Here is a 21183-nt window from a genome sequence, read left to right on the forward strand (position 1 = left end):
GGTTTCAATAACAGCTGGTCTATAACCGAGCACTTTTCTGTTTGGCTTAAGCCTTAAGCTAAAAAATGAATATGATTGGCTGCTTGTAGGATTTTTTTGGGATCTTACAAGATGCCTTTCAAAATGCAAATGTTTAATTTAGTCAAACAAACTTGCTTTCTGTATTATCCTCAGGTAACAGGTGATAACGTTTAAGGTATTTTGACAATATCTCACACTGTTTTAGAGAATTTTTTTTCCCCAAAGTGTAGTGTGCTTCACTGTGGACATTTTTATGCGCGATGCACTTCAGTGATACGGTATCACTACTGCTTGCAGAGTTGACTCGAATAGCTTTTTTTCTTTGTTTTTTTTGGTTGTTTTTTTTTCTTCTTCTTGACATGCAAGGTGGATAAAGTGGAGAGATTAAGGTGACCTCTTGCGACCTTGAATGAACCCTGAAGAATAGTGTTAGTGTCGGATTTAAAAAAAAAAAATAGTTGGCCATCCGTCCAGGCGCAATGTTTGGGTTTCGTGTTGCAGCCGCCGCCACATGTTGAAAAGCAGTCGCGCCCCCATCCCGCGCTTGCATGTTGTGTCCCCGCCATGACATCATCATATCCTCAGGTCAATGCCCTTTTTCTTCTTCTTTACTGATGCTTGAATTGACTTAACGTTGTACTATATCTCTTTCTGACCCATGCTTTTTCTTGTACCTTAACTTTGGATCAGATTAACGAGGTAAGACCACTATTGTTGTTGTTTTTGTTTTTTTTTTTTTAATCATGTAAGATGTACAGTAGAGAACAAATGGATGCACATACACCATTAAAAGGGCATTTACCAAAGCGCAGCTCACCGTCACCCCCCCGCACGCATTTTTGGTGGATGTCATGTGTGACACCTGTGTCGGGCCAAACGTGTTTTCGGAAAGCTTTTGCAAAGAATACTCGGGCTGAAAAAACAAAAAGCTTGGGAATTTATCAGCGCTGTCAAAATTTGACGATTAACAACTAATCGAGTAATCGTTTGGATTAATTGTTGAACTTGAAATGGTCCGAATGTTCTGATTTTGCAACTGTAATTACTCTCTAATTTCTGTAGTCCTGTATGGTAGCAGTTCATTTTTGATTTGCTTTTACTTTGGAAAACGATGGCCCAACCAGCAACCGAATCACTTTCAAAAAGAGGCGAGTGCAAAATAAATCCGTAGTTTAGAGTGATTTTATTTATGTGTTAGCTTAGCAAAGTCAAATAAACACCAATAACTGGTTAACAAAAGTGATTTGGGAAAAATACATCATAATACACTTGAAAGCAAAATATACCAGAACAAGAAACAGAATAACTGATTCTAAAATAAATAAGCTCTAGAATTGAGTGTTTTCCATTTGGATGTGATACATTTTGTACATTTTGTCCACTAAAATCAACTTTTTCAAAATTGTATTACCGTAGCAGTGTAGTAGTGTAAGCGCAACAAAGGCTTACCTGCCATCTGGTGGTGATTGGTGATATTACAACTTATAAATACAGTCAACCATTGCATGATCACAGTTTAGCATGGAGGGGTTTACAAAAAAAAACTGCCTTTTTTTTCCAACTTGCCAAGGAATTGCTTCTGAGTTCCCTAAAATGCATTCAGATTCATTCAGTAGGAAGCCTTATATTGGAATCTCCACAGTGAATACAGTTCAGGAAGCTTGTTGATAACCAAGTGGTTCTCACTTCAAAACTGTACTACAGTTTTTTTTTTTGTTTGCTCAAAACCCCACTCATCTCAAGATGTCTTCATGTATTCTTTATAACAGCTTTCTGAAGTGTATTGCATCATCACGTCACATTGTTTCAATATGAATTACAATGATCCTTGGCTAGCTTCAACTGAATTATTTGCTTGATAGAAACTATAAATGACCTAAATTTCTAAGTATACGTGTTTTTTGTTTTGTTTTGTTTGTTTTTTTGTTAAACGACACGTTTCACCTCCGACTGTTTGCAGCGCTTCTTTGAGGGCCAGTCGGCGCCGTGGGACTCGGCCAAGAAGGACGAGAACCGCATGAAGAACCGATACGGGAACATTATTGCATGTACGTACCCCGACCACCCCCCCCCCCCCCACCCCCCCCCCCCACCCCACCCCGACTGATTTATTGCAACCGGCTTGCCGATGCGGGATAAGAAACAAAAGAGTTTTATTATCAACGCTGCCCAAGCAGCTTTGACCTTTCTGCTCCATGGTTACATATTTATCTTCCCAAAGTTGCTTCACCTGCGGTGCTTCTTGAATTAAGTAGATATTCCTACAGAAAGGTAAAGGCATTATTAATCAAGATCATAATCGAGGCACCGACATTTGGGATTGGCAAACTCTTTTGAATATACTTGCGATTACTTTAAATTGTACTAATAGGTTAAAAACATAGCATTTTTTCCATAATGCCACGAGGTATTATTAGCTTGGCGTTATGAGACAAAAGAATCATCCAGAAATGTTAAAACCAGGAGAAATACTAATAAAAAATTTTTACTTTCATTTTCAAAATGGCCGCTATATTTTGGGTTTAGCCTTCAAGTACGTTTAAATGCATTTGCAAATACATTCAAATGTATTTGTAAGCTCATTCAAACATATTCATAAGAACGTTTGAATGTACTTCTGGGCTAAATGCTGAACAGTTTTTTTTCATGCCACGGTGTATTGCTTGCGCGTGTCATACTCCATAGCATTATGAGAAAAAAATCCATCCAGACATATTAAAACCATAAAAATGGCAAATAAACAATGTTTACTTACTTCATTTTCCAATTTATGGCAATAATTTTGGCCCAATTTTTTGTTTTAATTCACGAGTCAACACCCTGCAGCTTTTAGGAAACAAATACCACCTTTTTCCATTAGCTTACAAGTACGTTTGAACGTATTAACAAGTTCATCCGAACGTACTTGTGAGTATGTTTGAACATACTTGTAGGTTAAAGGCTAAAAATATTTTTTTTGTTTTTAATATGGTTTTATTTGTATACTTTTTCATTTTTCAGGATATTTTTTTTTCTAAGAACTTTTTCATTTCCTGAATGAAATTTGTGCTTTCATCATATGGTATATACAGTTTTTCTAGTCACAGTCACAGAATTTTTCAGTCATTTTTATATTTATTTTATTTTTTCCCATATATGTCTCTTGTTGAGTTACGCTCTCAAAATTCAACTCTAGTGACGGACAAACAAAGCTTCGTGACGCGCTACTGATATTTTTTGGCTCCTTTAGAGTGCACTCTTGCTTCAAAGAACCTGAAACAGAAATTGATCACGATTCTACTGCACCAGTGTTTAAAATAAGAAGTTAAACAATAACACAGGTGCTTCACGAAATTTCATTTTCCCTTCACCATTCCAACCTTGGTGGAGAAAAAATCCACGAAAAAGTGGCGCACCGAAAGGTGAGCCGTGTATAAGCGAGGGAACACTACTCCAAATTAAAAAAAAAAAAAAAAAACAGGTGCCATGGTGGCCCTGTGCGCTTGGAAGCCTTGAAGATGGCTTCAAGTGACAGTCAGTCATCCTCCCCGTCGCGGTCACCAGGCGCTGGCCTGGTTAATGTCATTAATTCCATGCTGCTTTCTTCTTCCTCTCTGCCTCTTTTTCCAGATGATCACTCGCGTGTCAGGCTGCAGGCCCCGGAGGGCGAACAGAGCTCCGATTACATTAATGCAAATTACGTTGATGTAAGTACACACACGCACGCAGCAGCCGGCACCGCCCACGCAAAAAGGTCAACGCGCTTCCTCTTGGGGGGGGGCGGAGGGGGTGCCGCTGTCGCAGGGGGCCCCGAGGCAGCGGGACTGGCCACACACACACACACACACACACACACGGTAGTGAGCTGCTGTATCAGTGTGGGCTTAAATTAAGAGCAATAAAGATCAGAGGATGACAGCGCTGCTATCGAGATGAAGAAAAGTAAACACATGCTAAGAAAAGAGTTGATACTAAATAGGTGATGGGAGGACCTACGCCAAGGCTTTCACGCTAATGCCAAATATATTATGAGTAGTATCCCTAGTAGTAGTAATATTAGGCATGGACGAGCATTGGGCTATTGGGCCGATACCTGGCCTTTCTGGGTTATTTTGTTTGTTTGTTTTTCGGGGGGGTTGTTTTGTTTTTTGAAGAGAGCACGAGATTTGTGTATCAAAAGTATTAGTGGTATCAGTACCTGTACCAGTATTTGCTTGGGTTGGGTGGGGGAGGGACATTTGTTTATCAATACTTTGCATCAGTATTTGTGGCTACTCGAGTTGAGTACATATACTAGTATCTGTCTGAAAAAAGTGATATCAACAAATATCCCTAATTTTTATTATATACTGTATTATTATTATTATTATTATTATTATTAATATGAATGGGCAAGTACGGATACCTTCTATTAGTATCGTGTCTTTTTTTGAGAAGAAGGGGGATCTGTGTATCAAAAGCAATAGTTGTATATTATTTGTTTTATGTACTTGGTATCACTTTCTGTGACTCCTCGAGCTGAGTACAAGTACTGATAAATGTCTTAAAAAGTGATATCAAATATCCGTAATTCTTATTATTTGTACTTGTTGGAGTAGCAGATGTATTGTTATTGTTGCTATTAATAATATTCTTATGAAGAATGGCTGAGTACCGATACTGAATATAAGTATCAAGCACATACCTGGTTCTTCAGTTTTGTTTTTGGAAGGGTGTGGAGGGTGTGTGTATTAAAAATATTAGTGGTATAGCTACTTGATATCTGTGACAACTCATCTGTCTGAAAAACAATGGGATATCAAATATCCTTGTTGTTGTTGTTGTTATTATTATTATTATTATTATTATTATTATTATTATTAATGAGGAGTACCGAAATCAAGTCTTGATATCTGGCCGATACCTGGTCATATTTCAATGTATCAGGTCTATACCATACTAGCATCGGTCACTCTCTTTAAATGCATTTAGGAACACAAACTAGCAATTTGAAAATGAAAATTAAAAGAATAGAAAAACCCTATTGAGTCCATGAACAATTAAAAAAATTGCTATGTTGCAATTAGTCTAATGATCTTTTACTGTCTTTTTGGGCAGGGATTTTCTGCATGAAAAGCACTAGTAATTGTCATATCAAGAATTTCATTTTGCTATTTCTATTTATTATTACTTGTTAGTTGCTTTTGTCATTGGTACTAATATATTTTATGATAGCTGGCATTGAGCGGAATCCTCCTACCTCCAAAACTATTTATTCTTTCTGTGTCTTTTTTTTTAATTTGTCCTTCTCCGAACTTGTCGTCCGCATGTGCAGTCGGAAGCAAGCCAGCGCTCGCGGCGCTTGAGCGCTTGCATCTGCGCGCGCCTTTTATGGCACCTTTAAAATCGTTCAAAAGACACGTGAAGCATGTTGGGACGCAGCCTAACTGGCTCCTGACCTAATTCCCCTCCAACGCCGTCAGGAGGAAGGCAAATAGCCTGCTGATGTACCTGCCCGCATTTGTAATCTCTCGTTACACCCGCCCCGCATCAATTCATAATGCGAGGTGCGCCTTCAATTATTTACCTTTGGATGCTATTGGTTTTATGGTCCATTATGCCGCGCCGTACAAAACCGGGGCCCGCTAAAAGTCGAAAACGCGTGCATATTCAAGAGAGCAGACAGACGGCTAACGGTGTTTTTTTTTTCCCCCCCGCTCTTGAACTCATCAGAACGCGCCAATAAAAAGTGGGCTCGGGCAACCTCCCCGCTGCTTTTGTTATTGCGCGGAAGCCGGCAGATGATAATGATGATGGGCTTGACGACTCAGCCCGTCCATGTAGCCCCAAACATGTTGAGTCATTAGCTTAAGAAACAGCAGCTTCGCCCTGATTGCATATTAGCATGCCTAGTGGCAAATGCAAAAGCACTCGCATTTATCCAGGCACGTCGCTAATTATTATATTATGTTGGAATGACATTTTTGAAAAGCATGCTTTCATATAAATGTCTTCTCCTTAGCATTAGCAAACCCAGCAGTGCATCTGACATCTATTTATTTGAAAACCATCATTCCCTGAATACAAGACACACTTTTTTTTGACAGAAGTATGCGTGTGTCCTATAAACAGAAATTTAAAAATCTCATTTCTGTATTTATTTATTTTCGAGGGAGCTTGATCAGTCAGCCACAAAAGGCAAGTTTTGACACACAGAATTGCATTTTTATATCTGCCGTAATGTTACCTAAAATATTTACCTTAACGGGACAAGTTAGAGTGTGGATGTCAATTGGCTGTTAGCAGCAAGTGCCTGTAGCTAACAGCAGCTCGTTAGCTGAGGTTGTTACAGCATGTTTTTCACCAAAAGAAGTGAGCAGACCGAACCAACATCTGAGTCCATCATTTTTCACACACAAGATTATTACTAAAACAGAGAGGACCATATAAAGGTTATGAGCTGCTGATTCAATTAACAGTGGCAAGATACAGTATGGTGCTGAGTCCTCCAGTTAGAGAACCATTTGCCTCAGTCATAAATTGCGCTCTTTAGCATATACATACAATCATAAACTTGGTGGAACACAGATGGTGCCCAAATTTGGGTATTTATGACAGAAAGAACCCGAGCCACATCCAGGAAAAGGATAAAAAGTAGCTTAAAACGCATTCAATGTTACACTGGTGAGGCGTTCACTGACTGCTCACAATATGGAAAATCTGAAATACTCTTAACCAGCAACAGCTGGTGAAAGCAAAATCATGCCACACGGAACATGCCTACACATTTAGATTTAAGAGCATAAGACCGGGCCTGTTTTTAGGTTGTTGTTTTTTGTTTTAGTTTGTGCAATTTTCATGGCATTTATGTTTGTCTTGTGAGTTTGAAATGCATGAACATTTTTGGGGACATTATTACTAATTCTATTTTGGCATTGCCCAGCTATTACTGTATTCAAAGCCGTCTTATTTTAACCAGTGCTACACTTATGGAATTTTAGATGGGTTGTTTTTAACCTCTGCGTCTTTTGGGCTATTTACGGTAGTCTTATTTAGTCCAGTCCCTCCAGCATATTTTTTTTTTTTGTCAGAAAATATGGGTTGCATATTATTGTTACAGTAGTGCCTTTGAAGCTCCTGTGTGCTAATTCAGTGAGAAAGTACAAATAATGGGCCTGCGGGTGGACGCCGGTGCCTGCTGAACGTTTCAGACAGGCCGCGCTGATGACTGGCGAGAATTCGTGGCCATACTTAAAAACAACATGGAAATGATCACAGCGGCCGGAAAAAAACGCGCGCGCACACAAACAAGCAGCAAGCATGTTTTATTCCTTTTTAGACACATGATTTATTCAACTCTTGACCTTCTTCTTCGTCTTCGTCCGTTTCCTCGCCTGACAAGCGTCTGACGGGACGTCACATGAAAGCGCAAACAAGATAAAGGGCTCGTTAACTCATTCAGGACCAGCCTATTTTACACCCTCCTGGAGCCAAGCATGGAAAAATGTAAAAATATAGATACAGCAAGTATTCTCTAGTAAGGAATCATATTTGCGTTGACCAATCTTTTCCTTATAGTAACAGAATTTCCTTTCATGGGAAGCGACGGGACATGTCCTGTGTGAACGTGCAAGTACGTTAACAAAATACAGTACATGTGTTACAACACAAGCAAAAGCAAAATGCAAAAATATTTTTCCCGAATCCTGTTTATCAAACCAAAACTGCAGTATTCTGAACATGTTAATGATCACAATACTGGAAAATGCAAAAACATGGTCTAAATACTATACTGCTTAAACTGCTTAAAATATCACCACTTGCTGTCGCATATTTTTTAAACTATAAGCCGCAACTTTTTTCTTATGATTTGAGCCCTGCAACTAATAGTCCAATGCTGCCTACCTGCGTTTTTTTTTTTTGCTAGCCCCCAGGAGACAATCCACCAGTGAAGCAAAATATGTATACCTGTGTCAAATTATGGAACAACTAAGATAAAATAGATAAAATTGTATTACAAACATTAAACGGATGTATAAAGTGAATGATAGCATATATACAAGTTTGTGATGCGTATTATATGTATGATTGTGTGTATATATATATATATATATATATATATATATATATATATATATATATATATTAAATATATATATATATTTAAATTATGCGCATTTGTGTTGACTAAAATATTCAAACAGAGAGCAACAGAAGAAGACAAAGTATTGATTTTGATTTTGAACTGCAGTATTCTGTCAGTAGTTGACCCATCCATCCATTTTGTACAAATATGTTGGTATGTTGGTGCTAAACACAGGCATGTTGAAGATAGGATGCTGCTGTAATCAGGCGATTAAAAAAAGTTAAAATAACAAAACTTCCTTATAACATCTTTCAGCGTAAATATCTGATGTTACAACCTACGCTGCTTATCCATGACAAACATTGTTTTGGTGTTTTTTGTTGTTGTTTTTTTTGCTGCTGTGCCTTATATCCCAATGTGGCTTATCATCCGAAAAATACACTAAATAGATACCTGTTATTAAATTTCTGGACTCCTTAAAAAAAACAAAAGTATAGAAACGTTTTTGGGAGTGAGCGAGCGTCCAGGTTCAATCGGAAATGAGCGAGGAAGGTTATGATGATGATGGAAGCCTTTAAGTCCTCCTGATGTTTTGTTTCCCGCCCGGCGTCTCCGGGGAGAAGAAAAGGAATTGGGCAAGCGCAACTTGAGGGGATTAGCGTAATCCCGCAGACTGGAAGCCCGTGGTGAAGACAGATGCTGTTAGTGGTATCGCGAGGGATTATCGACACTTTGGCGCCTCGCTCCAGAGGTGCGCGCTCGTGCGCGTCACACCTTCATGCCGACTGTGGAGATGAAATCAAACACAACGTATTTTTGCTTTCATCTTTGCTCATTTTGGACAACAGAGAATGTTTGATGTTGTTCTTTCTTTTCTCTTGTTGCAGGGTTACCACAGACCAAATCACTATATCGCCACTCAAGGTAAGACAGACTAGTATGCCGCCTGAATGGGCAGTTTCAAAAATGGATACATGCTGTCAATGTGGCAAAAGTGGATTTTGGTGGCACAATAAGTTAAAAAGTGAGAAAAAAACTGGTAGAGGAATCTCTTGATTCAGGCCAACTAGTAGAATGCTGAAAATCAAAATAGAAAGTCAAAGGAATCAAGGAAAATTTGGTTTCAGATTCATATGAAAGTCAATAGAGACTGAGGCTTTTCTTTCTTTTCTTTTATTCTCTTTTCTTTTTTGAATAGGCTGTTCTTAAAGCAAACAAATGAAAATCTAAACAGCTGCTTAAATAGGCTGTTGGGATGAAAAAATAATAATAATAATAATAATAAAAATCTAAATAAGCCCAACTAGTCAGCTGCTTTATTGGGCTGTCCTTTGAAATATGAAAAAAAAAATCATTCAGCCCAACTAGTTGATTGCTTCAGTAGGCTTTTCCTATTGAAGAGAAAAAATCTCAATAAACCCAACTAGTCAACTGCTTAAATAGACAGTTTATGTTTTTTTAAAAAGACAAACAAACAAAACTAAATAGGCGTAACTCGTCAGCTGTTTGAACAGACTGTTCTTATTTTAAAACAAACAAAAAAATCAAAATAAATATACCAAAATATTGCTTAAATAGGCTGTTCTATTTAAAAAAATGGAAAAATAAATACAAGTTTTTTTTTTTTGTTTTTTGTTTTTTAATTTTCACTATGATTTTTTTTTTTTTTTTTAATTCAGGCCAACAAGTTTGCTGCCTAAACGGTCTGGCACACAAACCAACCCAATAACAGCAAGCGAACGTTTGGTCCACTTTTAACTAATCTACTTAAATGAACATGGCAGAAGGTATTTTTGACTCGGGCCTGGCTAGTTTGTGTCCCAAACGTGTAAACGATGTAACGAGGTAAATCTTGTGTTTGCGTTTGTGTGTGCGCGCACGCTCAGGGATGCTGTGGCATGCGTCGTCATGCTCTTTCCTCCGTCTGTGTGACAGGAGCAATTAATTGGGCCGCAGGATGAATAAATAACCAAAAAAATAAATAAATGGATTATCTGACATGTGCTCGCACATTTTGTCACTGTTTTCCTGCGGCCGGCGGATTTGTATTGACTGATGCTCAACCGTTAACTATTCAGCCAAACATGTAGCCGGCGCGAGCTATGCTTTAACTCATTCAGTACCAAAGATGTATTTTTACGTTTTTTTTTTTTTTTTCGGTGTTGTTTTTGTTTTTTAAGTCCATTATTCAATCCCATGTATTTTTTTTTTTTTAAAGTTTATTTTGTTTGTTTGACTAAAGAGGGTGCCAAGTAATTGATTATTTTGGACAGTCAAGTACTAAAATAATCACTTACTCTACTCTACTTTTTTTTCAAGAATCCATTCATTCTATCCCATGTATTTTTTTATTGAAGTTTTTGTTTGTTTTTTTAACCAAAGAGTAGTCTATCGAGTAGAACTAAGTAATTGATTATTTTGGACAATCAAGTACTAAAATAATCAATTACTTTGGATATTTAAGTACTATAGTAACTATTACTTTACTTAAAAATACTTAAAAAATTATAAATAAACAGCTGGAATTGAATAACTGGTACTAAATAAATCAGTTATATTGGACAATCGAGTACTAAAATAATCGATTACTTTGAATGTTTAAATACTATAGTAACTATTACTTTAGGTACTTTAGGTTGGATTAGTACCGGCCATTTTGAGACACTCCTTTAAACTGACACTTGAAAAAAACATAAACACCTGGAATTTAATGATGTGACTCTTAAAAAAAAAAAAATATATATATATATATATATATATTAATAAATGTTATGAATATATTTCTTGAAGACCGGGCAAGGATCGATGCCAGCTATCTGTATCAGTGCCTTTACCATCCTTATTACCATTAATGGGGATTGGGAAAATTACCATCACAAGCTATAAATGAGTAAAAATATATCTTTGGGATGAGTTTATATTAAAAAATAATAAGTATAAAGAAAGAAGAGTGTGAGGCTTTGTATTTGTTGTTTAGCGAAGAGGAAGCCTTAATGCATTCACAAGCTGCTTGGGGGGTGCTGGGAGTTGCATAATTAGCTGTTCATTAGCGCGGCGCCGCTACTCCTCAGCGTCTCAATTAAAGCCCAGCCTCTGTTTGCTCAGCAGACGCGCTCGCATCACGCTGACCGTCGAGCCAAAAAGCACGCAGCTGTCTCCCCGGGATCAATTTATCGATTTTTGATCGTTGAGAAGGTTTGAAATGTTGCGTTGCCGTGACTGCTTTCCTCCCTAAACTGCCTGTTGCAGAAATGGAATGTGGGGACAAAAAGAAAATACATGACTAGTGAGATGCCTAAAAGGGCTGGAAAATGTGGAACTTTTAATTCAGCAACCGCCTAGTTTTGAAATATATTCCAAAAATCAAAGCGTAGGCAGTCAAGTATGAGTTGGAAGAATCAAAACAAGATAGCGCTTTTAATGCAGGCCCCTTGCAGAGTGTCTACCTTAAACGGGCTCTTTCAGAAAACTGAAAGTGAACAGATTGATGCCAAGCGTAAAAATAGACAGGAGACATCTTTAATTGAGGTCCAGTGGCTTTTACGCCTATACAACCTTGAGTTAAATCTAAGAAAGAACAGATTTATAATCCGCCTAAATGGGCTTTTTCAGAAATCAAAACTGAAATGAAAACATCGGTGAAAAGCGTAAAAAACAACATGGCGGAAGACATCTTTAATGGCGGTCCAGCGGGTTTGTTGCCTAAACACCACCATGCAAATTTTCCAATGTAACTGGCATGACTAAACGGGCTGCTGTACAAATCAAATCAGGTGAAAACTATGAAATTGAATTACATGCGGGATTTGTTTTATTTTTTAGCTAAAATAATAATAATGACTTAATTGATCAGACTTGTTCATTACCTAAATCCGTCTGTTCCTTTAGACATAGAAATGGAAACTAAAGAGGATGTGAGTAACGTGGTGCAGAAAAAAAAACAATCTTCAAGGATATAATTAGCAAAAGACAGTCTACTGTAGAAAAGTAGAGGCAAAAATAATATTAACAGTACTGAACTATTTTTTTCAAATTAAGAGCATACGAATTGGAACATCGAGCCCTAGACCAGTTATTCTCAAATGGGGCTACATGTGATAGGACTTCAGAAGTAACGGGAGATTTCAGAGGGTCTCTGCAAATCTAATCGAATGTTTTGTAACGCTACATGCCACAGTGCGCTTTTCTTTTCAAAATGCGAGCAGATTGATCGGAAGATGGTGTTTCCTGTCAAATTGTGCTATCGTAATTCCTTTACAAAGCTTTGTATCCATTTCTTTATGATTACGTTTTACAAGGATGTGCATTGTCATTATTGTGCAGTAGTTTGACCATTTTGGGTCATTTACGTCCACATGATTCTGCCAGTGTTTTAGCCAAGGGATAGCACATGCCTGCTAGTGTGATAACTAAGCGGCCGTGCCATGTTGAACTTTGATATGTTGTCAACATCTTGGAGAAATTTCAGCTCCCTGGTGTCCTCTTTCAAGGTTTTTTTTTTTTTTTTTTAATGTAAAAATCAAAAGATTGGACAAAATACCGCACAAAGGATAATGACAATTTTTCGGTAATGAAACTTGATACTATGTGATTTATCTTCTGGAGTTGCTGAATAAAATACATTCAGGGATACCACTAGAATTATAGCTCAAATTTTAATAAATTAGAAACGTATGAAACAGCACTATTGGGTTTTTTTTTTTTTTTTGCTTTCTTTTAAATACATACAAAAACGCATTGCGTATGTTAGTGTGTACAATATTTCATAGAGGGTACATCAGTGAAAAAAAAAGATGAAAAACTACTGGTTTTAATTTAAAATATTTCAAATTCTCGCAATTGGCCGTAATTAATGGATCTCTGTAACAAGAACGTCAGCCCTCACGGTTGAAAGGAACCCGTCTCCAAACTTTGACAAAGGGGAAAAAGAAACTGCCGCTCTCACCTTGGCGTTCCCTGAGCGAGCGAGTGTTCAAACGCTTGCGCTTCTGCCTCTTCCATCTCAGGGAGTGCCAGCGAGCGGCCCTCGGCAAGGTTCCGCGTTGGGAAAGAGCAAAATAGGCACACGCGTCTCATTAGCCGCGCTAATGTGCTCGCGGAAGCCGCCGCCGCACTTTATTGCTGAAGAATTCACCGGAAATAAAGAAAGTCATCGCAATGTCTTCCCAATGCCAAGGCCACACGCAATCTTGAAAATTCCAAATCTTTCCAGCGTCTTCCGGGGACACTGACTCGACTTTGACTCCGATCTGTGACTTTTCCTCTCCGACAAGGACTTTCCTCAGACTCGGACTGTGACTCGGACTTGACTTGGACTCAGACCCGGTGACATGGAATTAACTGTGACTTGGACCTTTGTGACTCGAACTTGACTTGGACTCCGGACCTTTGTGGCTTGGGCTCCGATCTTTATGACTCGGATGTAGTTCAGATCTTTGTGACTCAGACTTGACTTGGATTTAGACCTTGTGATTGGGATTTGACATGACTCAAATTCTTGTAAATTGGACTTGACTTGGACTTTTTTGACTTGAACCTTTATTATTCAGACTTAACTCTGAGCTTTGTGACTGGGACTTGACTTGGATTCATGAATTTGACTCGAACTTGACTTGGACTCTGGAACTTTGTGGCTTGGACTCGATTGGATTTGTACCTTTCTGACTCAGCTATGCCTCAGACTTGACTTGACTCAGATTTGACTATTTCTATGAGTTTTGCGACTGGAACTTGGACTCGGTCGGACTTTTCTGACTGAACTTTGTGACTTGCTTGCCTCAGACCTTTGTGACTTGGACTTCACTTGAACTCAGACCTTGTAAGTTAGACTTGATTTGGACTCAGATCTCTGACAGACTTGGACTGACTTAGACTTTTGTGACTCAAACTTGATTTTGACTGGACCTTGTGACTCAGACCTAACAGTGTCTCAGACTTGACTTGGACTCAGGCCATGTGTCTCGGAATCGACTTGGACTCGGACCTTGTGACTCGGACTTGACTCGGACCTTCGTGACAAGACTTCGACTCGGACCTTTGTGACTTGGACTTGACTCAGGCCTTTGTGATTCATCCTTGACTCCGACCATTGCGACGACAGCCGTAGTTGCTAAGTCTTGCTGTTTTGGTCCGCAACAGAGCTGAAAAGATCCACTTGGCTTTAGTGTGAATTATTTAGTCTTTTAATATTCAAATAAATTCTTGGTTGAGTTGTTGGTGTTAAAGAGCCTTTACTCCACCGGTCCCCGCATGCATATGGAACATTGAAATCCTCCAGGATTCAACTTGGCAGCATACCCCCACTGAATGAGGATTTTTCATTTTTACCATAATCCAAATAATGCCAAGTGCTCGTGAGCTACCTACACACCAGCTGTCCCGTTTCTTGGACGCCCAAACTTTGCTTTCCTCCTCCTTCCCACGAGGACGACGAGTGTGGGAGGCTGCTGATTTCCCGAACTTCTTCTTTTGTTTCTTTTTTTTTTTTTTAACATAACAAGACGAGCACAGGGTATTTGTTTTACATTTGTCAGTTTGGTTTTGAAAAAAAAAACAAACACTAAAAGATGAGGTCACCTCTTGCTTGTCTTTTAAAAAATAAAATTGTTCAGTTTTGTTTTCCGAAACACAAGCTGGCAGGAGTAAGACAAAAAAAATCACACAGACGCGACAGATTGGAGTATGATCAAGTAGAAACAAACAAGGCGTTGAAGTGACATGTAAAGCAGATGAAAGGAGACTAAGAACTCAAATGGCTTCTAAGATCATCGTGTCAATAGCGAGGCAGCCTTGCAGAAAACAGAAAAAGGAATCAGATGTTACCCGATGCTTGAATATAAAAACACGTCCAATTGAAATCATAACATAAAGGACTCTTACTTGTTTACGTTGACGTAAAAATGGCTTTTCATATTTAAAAAAATTGTTGCTACTTTCCCCATGCGGCAAAATTTTAAACCCAGTATTAAACTAGGTGTGTATTGTGTATGGTGTTTGTTTGACCCGGTTCTCATCACGTGTAATTATTCGCTTGCTGTCTACAAGTAAAACAATGGCCTCATTTTGGTAATCAACTTTGACTTTGCTGGTCTACATAATTTTACTAATTCCTCCAGGTAATTGCTGTTAGTTGGGGGCTTGTGTGCCATTGTGATTTGCATATTCTAATTAATTTGTAATAATTTCAAACCGGCACGCTTGATTAAACTAATATTCATCATTGTAATTATCCGGAATGAATCGCAAGTGTGAACTCTGCATTCATCGACAATTGATGATGTGAAGCTCTGACATGCTTACAGAGAACCAAACACTTCGATTTTGGGCAAACGAATCGAAAAATCGGATTTTCCCAAAATGCAGGGCCCCACTGTTAAAAATGGTGCAAAACTGTGCCTCATGCTTTGAATGACAGAACAAATAGCGCAATCTCCTGGACAAATATGTGAACTGCAGACCCCCCAAAAGAAAAGCAAATCCTTCAGTTTTCTTCTGCAATTTCGCAGGCCCCATGCAGGAGACGGTGTTGGACTTCTGGCGGATGGTGTGGCAGGAGAACACGGCGGCCATCGTCATGGTGACCAACCTGGTGGAAGTGGGCCGGGTGAGCAGTGCATGTGCGCTACGCCGGTCACGTGACCTTTCCTGGCGTTCTTCTGATTGGACAGAAATAAAGTCAGGAGGGGTCCTCATTGAATAAGGAGAACACTTGATAGCCTTTAAATATTGCACTATAAATAATGCACTATATATTATTATCTCCCGCGGCCTTAATATGTTGCTCTTGGCTCGCGCAAAACGGTTTAAAGAAGCGCCCCGGTGGGTGAAAGGTGCTGAGAAACGGGCGCCCCTTTTCACATTCCGCTGATTCTGCAGCGCAGCGGAGCTGCTCAATGATTCACGGCGCCCGCCCGCTCTCCTGGTGCCTCATTAGGCCGCTTCGGCGCCCGGCGAACCCCGCCCCTCACCTTCTGCACACCTGCTTAGCGGCGGCGTCATCCGCGCCCCCGCGGGAGTCCCGCCGGCGTCTGCTACGTGATCTCAGGCCAATGGCGGCCGACGCCCGCCGCACACTCTTAAAGTCGCCCAGGCGTGGCGCAGCGGGCCATCTGTTCGCCGCCATGGCCTGATGAATTTTGGGAAATCCTGCCGCACTCGCTTAATGGCATGAGGAAGCGGGGCTTGGGACACTTTGATGTATGAGGTGCTGCCATTTTCATTTGGAAGAAGCCAGCAAATTCACTTTGATTGCTTGAAAATTTGAACCCATAGGAAATAATGTTAGCCGCCGCTTTGCACGCTAGACATACGGGCGTTCCCTTATTTATCACTGGGGTTACGGTCCCAAAAATAATCTGATAACTGGAGATGGAACTTTTTTGCGGTGTTGTTCCCGAGGGTTTACCTAAATTTCTTGATATCAGAACAGACCAAACTTTTTTTTTTCACTCCATTGCAGTATTTTGACAATTTTTGAGTCATTTTTTTCCATATCATTCTGGCAGTATTTTAGCCAATGGATGGCACACTCCAATTGTCATAACGCAGTGGTGGTGCCAATGTTAACGTCCCCATTTGGGTGAAATTTCAGCTCCCTGGTGTCTCCTTTAATGCATTCCCTTTGATTTAAAGATCAAAGGATTGGACAAAATACCATACAAGGTACAAAAAAAAAATTCATTTTCAATTAATTTTATTGCAGGTTTACCAGGATGTTTTTCTTGATATTTTTTTTCTTTTCTGTATGCAACCATACAGAATAACATTTGTTGCAAGTTTCTTTTATCTGAATATTTTTCCTCCTTTTGCATCAGATCAGACCAGACAAAAGTAATATTAAGGCTGCATCTTAAGCCCCACCCCCCAAACCAAATTCAAAATATTTTATGAATTTCTTCTTTATGACCTTAACTTTTTTGCTGATGAGCCATTTTCCTCCTTGGTCAGAGCAGACAAAAACATTGCCAAAATATGTCTGTACGCTTTTTAGAAAAGTAAAAACAACCTAAAAAAGGGGAGCAAAAGTCACATTTGAAAAAAAATGTCTATTTGACATATTTCAGTTACCGTGGGCATTTTGGGCTATGTAACTCCCGGAGCCTGTAATTAAAAGAATATCTAATCTTAAACAATGTAAAAAGTTCCTAAATAGAGGCACGATTTTGTCACTTTAGAAAACACCTTAGAAACTAAGATAATGACTGGAAAAAACCAGCGTGTCGTTTGGACTTGCGATAATATCCGTAATGCCTTCCGAACGCTGGAAGCGGCCATCGGCGTGGGATTCGTCAACGCCACGCTTCGGTACGTCCGCGGCCTGCTTGCGTGTGTTCTCAAATTCTCATTTCACCGCTAAGCGCTTCACGGGCCCCTCAAGAGGACCGGCGAAGGCACTTCTTCGTCATCTCGCCATCTCTCCATTTCCCGCACTCGCAACAGTTTAATTGAAGAAGAGGAGGCGGACCGAGAGGAGGGCGGCTAATTCCGCACTCTTATTATGCCTAATACCAGTAATATTTCCACTGGAGTGTTTTAGATTCCTGTAGGGAAATCTGTTCTTAACAGCCCAGGGTTTATTATTTCACATCATTATTGGACCGCCACCTCCCTCCCCTCATGCATTTTTTTCACCTTCCCTCTCGCCGGCCGCTCCACTTCTCTTTCCGTTTAACTCATTTTCACATGGCCGACGGATGAAAAGCAATAACGTGCCAACGGAGGACCCCGACCCCCCCCCCGTTGTGGTTTTACAACGGGCCGCCCGGCTCATTCTGACGTGCCCGAAGAGCCGTGTCGTGCCAATTATCCTTTTTACTACCGCTGCTGCGCCTTCTCATCAGATGCGATTTATGGCCTCTTTGTCTTCTCTAGGTGAAGTGCTGTAAATATTGGCCGGACGACACGGAGATCTACAGAGACATCAAGGTGACGCTCATCGAGACCGAACTCCTCTCCGAGTACGTCATCCGCACTTTCGCAGTGGAGAAGGTAATCGTCCAGCGGCATCGCAGCTGCTTCGCCATGTTTGCTTGGAACTAGGCTTTGACCGTCACCGTGGCGTTCAAAGGTCAAAGTTCGCTGATAGTGAGCGCTTTATTCCTTTTCTTTTCCTCTTTGATCTTTCCATCAAATGCATTTCACAACAAAGCGCTGAAAGAAGACTGAAATTTCACCCGGATGGTGACAACATGTCAAATTTAAACACGGCATGGCAAACTTAGTTATCTAGTTGTCTCGTGTGCCTCACAGTGGACATTTCTGGATACGCTGTGTATTTAAACAATAACAGGACTAGTGATACGGTATCACTAGTGCTTGCAGAGTTGACTCAACAAGCCCCATCTTTGAATACATTTAGGTGGCAATCGGCGCTTTTTTGTTTGTTTGTTTTTTACTTTCTTGACATGCATGGAGAATGCTTTAAAAATGGTTTACAAATGAAAGGGCACTGTGACTTTCTAAGAACAGTTACGAAAAATAAGAATGTTAATTTAGTTCATTAGTTTTACCAAACATGATACACATTTCTTAATGTACTAAATATTCAATATTTTGTTTGAAAACAAGAGTGTGTTCAAAGGAAAAAAAAATAGAGCTGTGATTCTCATACCGTGAAATTTTTACTCATAGTTATCACACTGTCAGAATCTAATATTGGCCCGCATCTATTTTGAACTTCCTCAATTTGAGCCGAGTCAGCAGACCTGAACTTGTAAAGGTTGACTGCTTATCACGCGCGTGTTCCATCCCTCAGCGAGGCGCTCACGAGATCCGTGAGATCCGTCAGTTCCACTTCACGGGCTGGCCCGATCACGGCGTGCCCTACCACTCCACGGGGCTGCTGGGCTTCATCCGTCGGGTCAAGTCCAAAACCTTGAGCAACGCCGGGCCCATGGTGGTCCACTGCAGGTACACCTAGAACTCACCCTTTCAAACACTTTGACGTCTTCGCTCGTCATCGGTAGTGAACGAGTTAAAACTGCAGTATGTATTGATGGTGGTCACATTTGAAAGTGTTGTTTTCCCCGTGCGTTCGTTTGTCCTCAGCGCCGGCGCCGGTCGGACCGGCTGCTTCATCGTCATCGACATCATGCTGGATATGGCCGAGCGAGAAGGCGTGGTGGACATCTACAACTGTGTGCGTGAACTGCGGTCGCGCCGGGTCAACATGGTCCAGACCGAGGTGAGTCATTTTGTCCAATTTCACTGGCACAAATTGAGCATATACTTTAAACAAAAATCTGCAATATTCACCAGTCATCAATACATTTTTTGTCAACTTTGGGGGGGGGGGGAAAGGAGGACAAGCGATATAAAATACAAATGTCACATGTTTATATAGTCACTTGTTGCAAGGCAGAATTCTTAGAGGACAATTTAACAACAAAGAATAGAATAGAATACCATAACTGTCTTTATATAGCTGGCATACAACAAAATTGGGAGTGTTAGTCCAATTGGTGCATATTAAATAAATATGAAAAATAAATCGAACAAATATTATAAAATGAAAAGCATCGACTATGTTAGTCATGTTCAAAAGGTATTCAACATTAAATATAAGAGCTTTTTCCACCATCTGCCAATTATATGTATGTTAATTTGCAAAATGGATGTCATCCCACTCGTGTGGTCACTTGTTGCTAGGCAGAATTTCATCCATCCATCTATTTTCTTCTGCTTATCCGGGGTCGGGTTGCGGGGACAGCAACCTCATTGACTTTTTTTTTTTTTTTTAACAAGCCCTCCTCCGATTGACCCTCATCATCCCAAAACGTTTTTGGGAGGGAACAAGGTCATGTCCAGCCAAATTACATGATTTTGTTGAAAAAGAAGGACACGGAAGGAACCCACTAATCACTACTCTGTATTAAATATAAAATTTGAATAACTTCTTTGATATGCTTGATGTGCCCTAAATTTACCATATCAGTGCCACGCAGAGAATTCATGATATTGGGATGATTTTTTTTGTATTTTTTTTCTTTCTCGTAAATACGGGTGTCACTCCTGTCTCGTTTTCACTCCAGCGCACCTCACAAAAAGCGTTTATAGGGGCCGCGCGCTAGCTTGGCATGTCCCGTCGTCATAAAAGAGCTTGGAAGCGGGCAAAGGACTTTGCTGAGCGGCGGCCATCTGGCGCCACTTGAACGCATCGTTTGCTCGTAATTCCCTTTGAAATGGGCGCAAGCGTCGTTGGGCTTAATGGCAAAACGTTGCGGCGCCGTTCGCCCTCACTCACTTTTTCTCAAGTTCGCTGACCTTCAAGGGCTTCCCAACACGACTTCCAAACGTCTAACGTAGGACGGTTATAATTGAAGAAAATATGCTTTTTAATCGTTTTTTTTTCTTCAATTGATTCATAAACTTATTTGAATTCATCTATTTTTTTGTTTTATATATTAGAGCTGGGCAATATGGCCACACTATAAAATACAGTCTGAATAATTATGATTTGAATTGACTTAATAGACACGACAAGCATTTGTTTATTTAAATAATCAATCCTGTGGGAAATAATTAGACACTGATAATGTATACTGATTTTAAATATTATAACACAGCTCTTCGGGCAGGTCAAAATGAGCCGGGCGGCCCCGGTTACAAAATGGCTACCTTTGGAGTAATAACTATAGTTACCGTTAGCAACTATTGTAAACATGTCTTGTAAACTACTCGCCACTCACTTGAAATTTCAAGTTTTCGAATTTTAAAGATATCTTAGGTTGTTTTTTTTTTTTTGTTTTGTTTTTTTGATGTTTCTGTAGTATTGCTCTAATTTTGCCTTCTAGAAAAGTCATAAAAAATTGCTGGAAATGAAGTAATGAAAAGATGAGGTGATGCTTTCTCAAATATTTTTCTGATTTTGTTTTAATAAAAACAACAAACAGAAAAGGACGTAATGAAAAGAAGTGCTATCCAAGTTTTTTCAGGTATTTGCAATATTTTTCTAATTTAGTTTTATAGAAAAAAAACATAATATAACATATTAAGCAATTACGCAATAACAAGTAATCATTAAGCAATAATAGATCACAATATAAAATATAGTTTTTTCAGGTATTTCTGCAATATCTTCCTAATTTTGTTTCGTCGAAAAACCATAACCTAACAAGTGT

The 21183-nt window shown here is 39.6% G+C and overlaps 1 protein-coding gene across 6 annotated transcripts in view; it reads left to right on the forward strand.

The window, feature by feature from the left end:
* LOC148414687 (receptor-type tyrosine-protein phosphatase mu) overlaps positions 1–21183 on the forward strand; it is a 148960-nt gene that overhangs the window by 119448 nt on the left and 8329 nt on the right. For all 6 annotated transcript variants that reach the window (XM_088429132.1, XM_088429130.1, XM_088429134.1 and 3 more), the window contains 7 exons: positions 1982–2069; positions 3631–3707; positions 8953–8989; positions 15571–15668; positions 17936–18052; positions 18819–18973; positions 19112–19247. In XM_088429132.1, the coding sequence (XP_088285258.1) occupies positions 1982–2069; positions 3631–3707; positions 8953–8989; positions 15571–15668; positions 17936–18052; positions 18819–18973; positions 19112–19247 (708 nt within the window). The remainder of the gene's footprint in view (positions 1–1981; positions 2070–3630; positions 3708–8952; positions 8990–15570; positions 15669–17935; positions 18053–18818; positions 18974–19111; positions 19248–21183) is intronic.

Source organism: Hippichthys cyanospilos, chromosome 12 (genome assembly GCF_059441005.1).
Source record: "Hippichthys cyanospilos isolate Australia breed blue-spotted pipefish chromosome 12, RoL_Hcya_1.0, whole genome shotgun sequence".
Classification (NCBI taxonomy): domain Eukaryota; kingdom Metazoa; phylum Chordata; class Actinopteri; order Syngnathiformes; family Syngnathidae; genus Hippichthys; species Hippichthys cyanospilos.